General features: G+C 38.3%; 1 protein-coding gene across 1 annotated transcript; it reads right to left on the bottom strand.

Annotated features, from left to right (window-relative positions):
• Positions 1-3897: 3897 nt before the first annotated feature.
• LOC104025921 (collagenase 3) lies at positions 3898-10664 on the bottom strand. The gene is made up of 10 exons (XM_009479177.2): positions 10374-10664; positions 10032-10273; positions 8740-8888; positions 8522-8647; positions 7480-7641; positions 6735-6852; positions 6001-6134; positions 5494-5653; positions 4619-4722; positions 3898-3998 (listed from the first exon to the last, which is right to left on the bottom strand). The coding sequence occupies exons 1-10, from the start codon at positions 10491-10493 to the stop codon at positions 3898-3900; spliced, it is 1416 nt and encodes a 471-aa protein (XP_009477452.1). The 5' UTR covers positions 10494-10664.
• Positions 10665-10918: the final 254 nt, after the last annotated feature.

Here is a 10918-nt window from a genome sequence, read left to right as displayed (position 1 = left end):
CCACTTTGTACAAAAAAACCTCCAAACATAATTGACAGAAAGGCTTGATCCTACATCCTAAGTGAGCTTTCTGATTAGTGGGTAGTCAGTCTTTCCAAAGAGTACTGTTTAATTGTATTCAGGTAAAGAGGAAACATCTCCAGCAGGACAGATGGAAAGAAACTCACCACAACATAAGTGAATGTGCAATTCTTTCACCTAGAAGACTGAAGATCAAGGTCTAGAACCTTGTTAAAATCAATCTGAGCAAAAAACTGAAATAGTGTATTCTTTCCCCCAGACCTAGTAAGTATGCTGATTGACAATATGGCTACCGACTATCCCAGAGGATAAATACTTTTCCATTAAAAATTTCCAAAATTTCTTGTTTCTTTCTATTGCAGACAGTAAAGATGTTTGAATGTCTCAGAAGTACTTTCAGGATAGGAAAGTCTCATTTTCTATTTCAATTTTCATTTCAATTTCTGCCTAACTCAAAATGCTCAGTAGTCTTACTGATCTGGGCAGCATTAGGGATTCAAAGATCAAGACCATATTCTTCATCTGTAAAATATTCACAAGCCTGGAAATACTAGCTCAGAATGAACTGCAAAAGGCTTAGAAATTGCCCTTAGTTCTTCCAAGCAGATGTGATCACATACTTGATATTTCAGACACTTCTGATTATATTTGTACTGTTTTACTTGGGTTCTTTGCAACTGACATTCTTCTCTGCTTTTCCCTTACTTCCATATTCTGCAGTGTCACTTTTTCAGAAATCAAACTGTATCCTGAAAGGCTCTCATGTTTCTGAGGAGTTGGAATATGTCTATGTATGTGTGTGTGTGTAATTTTCCAATGAATGAAGTTAAACTAAGGGATTGCATTATTCCTAGGACTATCCATGGAGTATACCGTTTTAAGTGCATTGCATTGATGGTGAGAAAAGGACTATCAATAGACTGTAAAATTAGTGTTTCTAATAGTGAATATATATAGAAGTTGTTTCCTAAACATTTTAATACCCCAACTTGTTACTCAGAGATCCACATTTCAACAGAATATAATCGTTAAATTCTACTTATTAGTGTTGTTTTTTTATATCTTCACCAAATGTAAGAATTGGCTATAGTTAGCTGCACCTTCCTCACCCACGATATAATTTTTGGTTCTGCGCAGATCCTCTAAGGAGCAAAGCTGTCACTGCCATCTAGTGTTCTCAGAGCAGGTTTCTGGAGATTATGCTGAGAAAAAAAGCATTTTCATGATAAGATTGAATTCTTTCTCCAGTTTCTTAGCTAGTAGTAAATCTCATGTAGCTTACAGTACCTCTTACAGTGTTTGTTGCCTTTCCAATGTATTAATGAATTTAGAGGACAGCTGCCTAGTTTCTCACTTTGGAAAGTTTAAATGATGTTTGCTCACTTCTTTCTCTCCTGGAATATGTATTTGTATCCTCTAAGTTCAGGATCATATAACCAGCACAGAAACTAGTCCTGAGGAGCATCTGACAGATTCCTTTTCCTGCCTTATCCTTTCTCCCCCTTTAAATGATCATTCTTAGCAGAGATCAAAATGGATGTAAAAGGCATATTAGTCAACAACAGTTCATGTACTATTAGGTGGATTTGTGTAGTCCCACAGAAAAACTAGCAACCTGGTGGGAAGTTATTAGTTCTGCTTATATTACATCCTGGGACACAGCTGTCTCAGACTCTCGTGGTCCTTTCCTCACTCATGACATCTCAGGGAAAGCAGTCAGTTCAATCTGTCTCAAGAAAAGCACTCATTTCTTTTCAATACTTGATGGTCTCGGGTGATATTGCATACAGGTCCCCACCAGGCACTCATGCAATGTTATGCTCATGGCATGGCGCTGGGTCCCAGGGCACCAGGTCCTGTGGAGAGTTTTCCTTTCTGGCTGACGGCAGCGTCAGGGCCCTTCTGGCTCTGACCTCAGCCTTCCACTTCCGCAGCACAAGCATTTTTGTTTTCCATTTTTTCTTAATGAAATGCCAGGAACTGACAGCTTGGTACTTTTCTTAGCTGAGGTAGAGCTAACCGCAGAGCAGCGCACGTCTCTTGCTGGGGATGCAGACGCATGAGCTGGAGCGGTGCTTGGACTTGTGCCGAAGGCTGCTTCCAGTCAGCCGAGCGGCAAACAGGAATCTGACTGTTTGGGCTGGGGAGCAGCTGGATATGATCATGCTGAAGCCTCTGGAAGATCCAGCTTCCTATGCAGTACCTTTTTCCCCGCCAAACGTTCAGTTTTAACAGAAATTCTCATAGATATGAAAGACATTCATTGACGTCTCCTTGCTTCCCTGTGCACCTTTGTGTTCCCTGCTACAGCGAGGCTCAGGTCAGACTTTTGAAATTCAGAGCACTCAGACGCAACAACTAGCCCTTATGGAAGACTCATTATTATTTTGACACAATTTTCCGTCAAGTCTTTATACTGAGAATAATGAGGACTAGGGTTACATGTCCAGAACCTTATTTCACTGCAGAGTAATTAAGCTGAACTGCAGCCCAATATCAAGTATTATTTTTTCAGGCACACCATACTTGCCGAAAATGATTTTGATATATAAATGAATCGATTTCCATTTATTATGCACCAACTTTTTCCCAAACAGTTTTATCAATATTATGTCATATAACAGAACTTTAATTTTAGTCCACTTCAAGTTTTTCCATTTGTGAAGGTTTTTTCCAGCTCTATTTCCTTGCATTTCTGTTAAGCATATTAAGGTCTGGAATTCATTAATTCACAGTTTTATAGTCAGAAGAGACCACTAAATCTGTTAGGTTACCTTGTCTGGCCATCTATGTCGTGTAAGTTACAGAATTAAACTCACCTAGCCCATTGGTGTCTAAGCCTGGCAATTTATGCCAGGTATTCAGTGTTGATGGGCTTTTCTCGGCAGGCCTAACTGATTGCTTGTCTTAGGGGTTAGTTTTGAGGAGGCAGAAGAGGACAGTGTAGTTTCAGTTAGTTATTAAAGTTTAGCATTCAAATTAACATGGAACTGAATTTCACAGTATTTCTTAATAATTTCTTATACTTTCTGTAATGATAAGGACAAATTCCAGCTTAGTTCTTATTCTGCAGATTTGAGGGTTCTTTCCTTTTTCCTCTCTTTCTGTCTTTCCGTCTTTCTCTCCTCCTCGCTTTTCTGTAAAATTCATCTTCTCAGAGGGGAAAAAAGCAAAGCAGATTTTTAAATAGAGGTGAAAATTTTAATAAAATGCACAGGTAAGAGTTCCTGACTTCTTTTATGCAATAGCACTGTCTTCCTTTTATGACATGTAGCATAGAATATTTTAATTTAAGTCATAGAACATAGAATCACAGAATCATAGAATACCAGGTTGGAAGGGACCTCAAGGATCATCTGGTCCAAACTTTCTTGGCAAAAGCATGGTCTAGACAAGATGGCCCAGCACCCTGTCTGGCTGAATTACACATCTGAATTCCCAGTAGCTTAACAGGAGTTTCACAAAGAGCTGAAGGATTAGTTTAAAACTATAACTCTCCTGGGTTTATCAGGTCTATTTCTTGGGACATGCTAGGACATCCTTGAAAGATACTAGACATGCTCAGATTACTGGACTTAATAGTGCTCATGATCATGTAGGATGTATCCAGCATCTCACTTTAATATTAGACAAACTTTAAACGGCATAATGCCCCTTGAAATGCTAATAATTTCTTTTCTTCTTTCCTATTAAGTTAATTCAGTCCCAGCCTGACATACAGCTATATAGTTCCATATATACAGTATACATTTGGTGGTAGGTAGCCAGTGCTTGTTTGCAGAACCTTGCTGTCCTCTAATAAATCTATATGCCTATATTATAATTTCCATGTACTGCAAGCTGCTCTGCAGCCTATGACATGGCACTCAACTGTAATTAGCACCAAAATATGGAGTTAGTATGCAGGACACGGACAATTCTTTTGCTCCAGATGCTGTATTCAAACTGCAGTGATCCGTTGAAGAAGTAGAGATAACCTAAGGAAAAGGAAAGTTAAAATGAATTAACCCTGAGAAAACTATGTTGTTATGTTAAAGTCATCCTTCAAATAAAAATTATCCTGTTTGTTTAAATTTTTTAATAACTCTTTTAAATGCAGTATTTTAGTATTCAGAATGCGGAGCCAAATTTTCAAAGGTCCTCATTCCATTTGCCAGACCTGGATAGGTGTTTTAAAATAGCTGATATTTTAATTTAGTGTCAAGCTCTGTATTTTATTACTATACAGTACGTGCTTAGGAAAATACAGGGTTTGCCTGTTAAGACTCTGACTTGGAAACACTCCTTGAAGAGTTGGATAGGAATGGGCTCCATTTGAAGGAATGAACATTTTATTATACTTCTATATTTAAGCATTTCACTTTAGGTTCCCTAAGCAAGGATGCAGGTCTTTTTTGGCTCCTCAACTATCTATGTACACATTTTATAAGAGCACCTTGGCCAGAGGGCAATTTAGATCAGAAACCTTATTCAGCTGAGAACAGAAGTGTTGATGTGAAAAAATCAAAATTACAAATGACAGAAATTCCAACAGGACATTAATCTTAAGTTTCAATGACAACTAATTGTAACAAAGTTTCATTATCAGCTTATGTACCATTTCTTTGATAGACTGCATCCACTCTATCACCAATTCCTGCGAATTCTTCCTCTATCAGCCTGGGGTAGCCTGCTTCCATAACCTCCGCCTCTTCATCATAACTATATTAAACACAAAACAAAATAAAAGTTCAGAGGATTTAAACAGCCTGGGAGTTTGGTCTGTGCCCTTTATATGCTTTGAAGTTACCTGGGTCAGAAGTAGCCAGCAGCCTTTAGGTACCTTATGTCTAGCACAATAACGAAACTCAGAGCAATAACCAGGGGACTTTTCCACCAGAAGTACAAGCTCACTAAACACAAAACTAATAAAGCTACATTTTCGGAACTGATCTATAAGGTACCTATTATATGGAGATGATTGTACCTGGATGTATTGGCACTACAAGACTACCCCAAGGCTGCTTGGCACAGAGATACTGGGTAATGTCTTAATTATGCCTCAGACCTGGCTGTAAGCCCCACTCATGGACAGCAAAACCCAGCCATCCCAGGGTGGGATAGATTTCTTACTCTCACAGCACTGATACCATTTTGTGTCACTCAAGTAACTCAAGGAAGCAGGATGGGAATTTTGTCTAGGAGACATGACCACCTTACAAACTCTTCTGGATTAGGGCACTTTATTCTCCTTTCCTTTCTTTCAGTTTTTCAGCTTTTAAAGTCTGTGCCCTTAAGCAATGTTTATAAAAGTCCTGCATACACCTTTATGACATATTCTACACACCTATAGCACCAATGAAAACCACAGACTGGAAACATGTGAGGCACAGTCAACTGCCTGGTTTGAAACAACCTGCTGATCTTTTGATACTTCTGGAGAGGTTATGACTAGGGACACAGAAGAGAAGCACCAATCTGTCTCCAGCTTACCTCCAGTACTTATTTCCAGTAAAAAAAAGAGTCTTGCCAATGTCTTTAATATGGACAGCTGCATCTATTCTTTTGATTTCTTTTGGGAACCCCATTTCATATATCTTTTTAGGAAAATCTTCAACTATGTCATAGCCATTCAAAGCCCAGACTTTCTTTCCTGAAAATAAGAACAAAGTATGCATGAGTCTTTTGTAAAGGCTCAGCTTTGAGAGCAGAATAAAATGAGGATGCCATGATCCTTATTTTCATACAACTAACAGATTCTTAGGTCACATACTCAGCAGGTATTAAACTGTTTATGCTAACCATGATCCTAGGTATCTGAGCTTAATTGTACATCTCCTAATTCACTGGAAATTGTATAGGTTTGCATGGGGTGAAACCAACAGGGTTTTTTTTTTTAGCAACGAAGGTAGGCTCGTTTGTTCTTTTATTGATTACATCACTCACCGAGCTTGACTAAATATGTATATTTTTCTGACAACAACAAAATTGAAAACTCACCCTTAAACATGAACACAAGATCTTTGATGGGGTTTTCATAAGCTGCATCTATTTTATTTGGAAGCTCTGGCCAAAAGGATTTAAGTAACACCAGTTCTGCCTCAACCATCTGAGGGTGCAGTCGCCAGAAAAACCTAGTTCAGAAAAAGAAAATATGTTTCTTGTCATACTACAGAATAGCAGTACCTTTGATGTGCTATACTAAAAATTAGTTAATGGAGAATTATTTTTTTTTTTCACAGCACAGAATTTTCAATGTGTAGAGCCCCTGGTAGATCTTTCCTTTCCTCATAGTCACCTCGCGGCAGACCATTTCTGTCACTCACACAGTGATCATGTCAAACAACAACAAATGAATCTTTTTTTCATTTAGAATATAAGAAACACTGTTGCCCCATGTAAGGCTTCTGAATGTAGTACAACTTCATTCAAATAAATTCAAATAAATCAACTTGTGCATGTTGAAGAAAGCCCTGTGGAATGAAAAATGTGTACAAACGGAGTCAGTCTTCAGCCATATCATCTTCACTTCATATTACTGGGAAGTCAAGTCTAATTGTATTATGAATCTTGCCTAAAAAGATATATGATGTAGTTCCTTAGAGGCATCTATATTGATATCTGATTTTTTAAATTTATGTTTACTCAAATCTTTAGTAAAAAACTGAAATGGTGTTTTCACTTGCTCAAATTTCATCCAGTACCCACCATCCATGGTATGGCAGTCTCTTTACCTGTCCTTGAAGATCAGCATTTCTCCTCGAAGTTCTGTTATTGCATCAAGTGATAAATCTGCATCACATTTCTCTGGTGTTTTGGGATGTTTTGGGTTGGGATCTTTGTCTCCAGCACCTGGAATCATATAGTATGATCTAAGTTTGACAACGTTCATTTCCTTTCTGTGGATTACGATATTGAATAGGACATGGAAGAGTTCCCAACCAGCATGATGAATAAAAGTATAATGGGCAAACCATTTGTACTGGGGAAAGTCTGTTCTCTAATTCTCTCCTTTAGCCAAACACATTCATGGACTTTGCAGTTCATCTGTGCTGCAAAAATGTTAAATGGACTTGCTTTCTTTATCACAAGTTTTGAAGGTCCCCCAAAAGTTTTATTCTTTCTATGATGAAACATGGATATTTCTGTTTCTCTCTTCAGACTCTGTTTTACCTTCTCTTTTGAGGCAGGTCAAAAAGTATAAGGACTCTGCTCCCCACCCCCACAACCAAAGGAGACAGCACAGTGACCAGATGTACTCTGCAGTGTTACTTCCTTTTTTTTTTTTTTTTTTCTGTGAACTACTAAACCTAAGCATCTTCTGTTCCTGAATTCTGGTTGCCAAGAATCCAGTGAATAGGTCTTAATCAGTCATTATTCTTGCTATTGAACATCTGCAGCTCTTTAGTAACTGTGCAGTGCATCTATAACAGGCTATAATGACACAGGAAATATACATTATATGTTATACAGACTTACCATAGAGCTCTTGGATCCCTTGCACATCATCATCAGGGAGCACAAAACCAGTTTTTCCAGTGTATGTGTAAATTGGAAACATCAGAGCTCCAGGGTCTCTAGAGTGTTCAAGTCCCAGTGAATGACCAAATTCATGGGCAGCAACAAGAAACAAGTTATACCCTATAAAAAACCACAGTGAAAGTAAATGTATACCTCTTTGTATCACCAGAGTGTACTGGGACTAATCAACTAACCATAACATTGTGTTTCAACATACGGGACAACAAAAGAGACAACTGAATTAATGGGAAAATGATGCACAATTGCTTGTCTTTTTCAAACTACCATGGGTTTTGTTTTAATAAGGGACTAATTGATTGAGTATCTCACATCTGGTGTTCAACATAAATCTTATTTGACAATGTTGTTCTGTAGGCAGATTTAGATTTCTTGAAATTTCTTAGCAACACTGGAAAGCTCTGGGGTGAAGTCTTAGTCCTAGACAAGTCAAGAACATTTTTGTCAGGAATTCACCTCCAGTAGAGAGTCGATATTGTTTTCAGTATTGCAGCAACTAGCTTTAATGCCAGGAGGGTGAAATAACACAGTGCTGAAAAAACCCCAGTGTTTTGTTCTATTTGTTCTATATTGTTCCCTGTCCTGAACAGACAAGGTGAAGAATTTTCAAATTAGATGTAAGTAGCTGTTTTGCAGCTGAGTTAAGTATATGTGTTTTCTACAGGCTTCAGTAAGGTAACTCCTATCAGTCTGTGATCAGAATTAGCTGCCCTTAAGCTCAGTGAAATGCCAAGCTGACAAAATACCTTGTCCGCGGCATTTTTTTAATCACTGCAGTCAGGAGGTGTATATCTTAAAATTTATGGTAGGTACATGTTATACTTGCATATGTGATTGGAGATTAAATCTAGCTTCCTACGAGTAGACAGTGAACATAATGACTAATGAACAGTAAACAGGCAAAACAAACTGTTACAGATATCAAACAGGATGAAATTGTCCATCTACCACCATTTCAAATAATCTCAGGAACTTCTGTTACCTCTAGAATCATCTGACCAAGCTTCATCATCATCAAAGTGGGCATCTCCTCCGTAGTCTGGACCAGGGGGGAAAGCATGAGCCAGTAATCCAGAAGGTCCATCGAAGGGGTAAAAGTCACCGTGTTCTATAAAACAACATGCAAAACAATGAAATCAATTGTCCCATTTTATTGGGATATATGTAACTATAACATAAAAATGATTGGTTCTCTGTTACCTTTAGTGCCAAAGGAGATCATGATATCAGCTACACCACTTCGTATTCTGGTGAAGTTAAGCGGTGTCACATCAGACCAAACTTTGAATGCTTTTTTGAAAGCTCTGTCTACTTCAGCACGTCTCAGATCTGAAGTGTAATTCATAATTCTGTCAAACAGATTAATATCTCCACTTAAATTGTGTGAATTGAAGAAAATGTGTAATACACTTTTATCTGACTGTACACCTCATTAAAATTTTTTGCTTTTTTTCTCCCTATGTTCTTATCTAAAAAAAAAGCTTGGCAGCTGCATACAGTATTAAAAAAAAAAACAAACAAACCCAAAACATTTCTGTTTTCATTAAAATCATTCAGAGACATCTGAAATGATCCAACAGCTTTCTGTAATTGGCTTTATATGCACAAGAAGATATAGAAAATGACAGATATGTTCTGTATTAAGTCAAATCATGTCGGTAAATTCAAACTTTTTTTACACCATATAAAATATCTCTTGAACCTCACTTCCTGGAGGAGCAAAACATAATCCAAGAGTTTTTTATAGGCTAGAATCATCCATATTAAAGTAATATTTATCACCAGGTATTGAACTGATAGAGTTCAGTGATATCATATTTGGAATCTGCTAAAGAAACACAGGCTGCAGCTGGTCAAAACCCCCTGTTAATGGCCTTGCGATATTAAGGGAGAAGGAGCTACCATATGACCTTTCAGCACTGTAGCTTCCCAAGGTCAACTCTCTGAGGTCATGGTGCAGGGATTTGTCTGACCAAGCATAGATATCTACATCTGGACTGTGAAATGGAAGAGGGACAAGGATCAGTCCCTGCTTTCACAGCCACATTGCACAGACTGGTTTGCGTCTACACTCCTTCATCCAGGACAAGACCTATGTGAAGCAGACGCTAAACCAGGTCCAAAGCAGAGATATGGAGTGACCTAGAGATTAAACGCTGTGAGGATCAGTGGTGAGGTGCATGATCTTGGTCCCTACGCCTCTTTCGTTCAGCAGTATGGATCTGCCCTGAATGTCTATGTGGAGGCCAGATGAGGAGTTACTAGCTTACTCCACACCAGCTTTCCTCCATGACACAGTGCAATGGGCTGTAAGGTGGGCTTGGGGGACCTTTCCAAAAGTGGGGCTGTAAGGATTTTAAACTGCAACATGAATTTTGTGAAACTCAAATGCGTCATTTTCCCATCAACCTCATAATCTGAGCAACCTATTGGACAACGTACCTGGAAAGAAGGTAATAACAGTAATAACACTCAAAATGCCATGCATTTACCTGTATGTCAAATTAGTTTTTGACCATTTGAGTCTTCTAGGGAAAAAGTTATATTCCCCCACATCTGGGACACCGCATCTTGGTTTCTGCATCAGTTCATATGTTTCTTCATTTAATTTGCCTGTCACCTCCAAGCCAAAAAATGCTTGCATTTCTCGAAGTTTAGATGCCACTGTGTTGGCACTCTTCCTCATTATGCCAGCAGGATTCGGACGGAGATCATAGTGAGTCCTGAGATAGCGCTAAGAAGGGGAAAAGAAGTAATAAGCCTAGTTTCCAAACAGTTGTAACTACACAACTTACTATTTATAAAACATGCAAACAAATTATTTTATACTGTACCTCTGCAAACTGAAGGTCTTCCTCTGTGAATTCATGGCTGTCTTCAAGGGGAATAGGGATTGTCAGGCAAAATGACAAACCTAACAAGAAAAAGAAGACAGCTGAAAGTCTTGATTGCATCGTGTTGGATTGCTGAAGTCTGAAGCCCTGATGTTTTAGAGAGCAGTTACCTTTACTTTTATAGTCCCAATCCAGTGAGTCAGCACTTATGGACAAATTAGAACCTCCTTGTTGCTGAAAGTAAACATGCTTAGATGGCTACTTTTTCTCTCCTCCTCAACACTGTGGTTTAGGGATCTGTTGTCCCACTGAGGGCTCTGAAACTGTATCCTCAGATAAACACGGTCTCTGAATATTGACATAGGTTGTGGGAAGAAATGGGCAGAAGTAAACCACACCTTTTGATTATTTTGCAATAACTTACACTGGCAATAACTGGCAATAACTGCAATAATTCACTCTGCTATAAAAATTGTCTTTCTACTATTTGATAGACAATAAAAATGTATAACAAGCTTCATGTTTTTTTAAATAAATTCTGCAAC

The sequence above is a fragment of the Pelecanus crispus genome, chromosome 1 (assembly GCF_030463565.1).
Source record: "Pelecanus crispus isolate bPelCri1 chromosome 1, bPelCri1.pri, whole genome shotgun sequence".
Lineage (NCBI taxonomy): Eukaryota > Metazoa > Chordata > Aves > Pelecaniformes > Pelecanidae > Pelecanus > Pelecanus crispus.
This window is presented reverse-complemented; position numbering and strand designations above follow the sequence as displayed.

Excerpts from the sequence above, each read along its gene's own strand:
- LOC104025921 (XM_009479177.2), bottom strand. The coding sequence starts at position 10,493 with ATGCAATCAAGACTTTCAGCTGTCTTCTTTTTCTTGTTAGGTTTGTCA. Across the intron at positions 8,648-8,739 it reads GATCTCCTTTGGCACTAAAG|AACACGGTGACTTTTACCCC; the intron begins GTAACAGAGAAC and ends GTTGTTTTATAG. Across the intron at positions 6,135-6,734 it reads ATGCTGATCTTCAAGGACAG|GTTTTTCTGGCGACTGCACC; the intron begins GTAAAGAGACTG and ends TTTCTGAACTAG.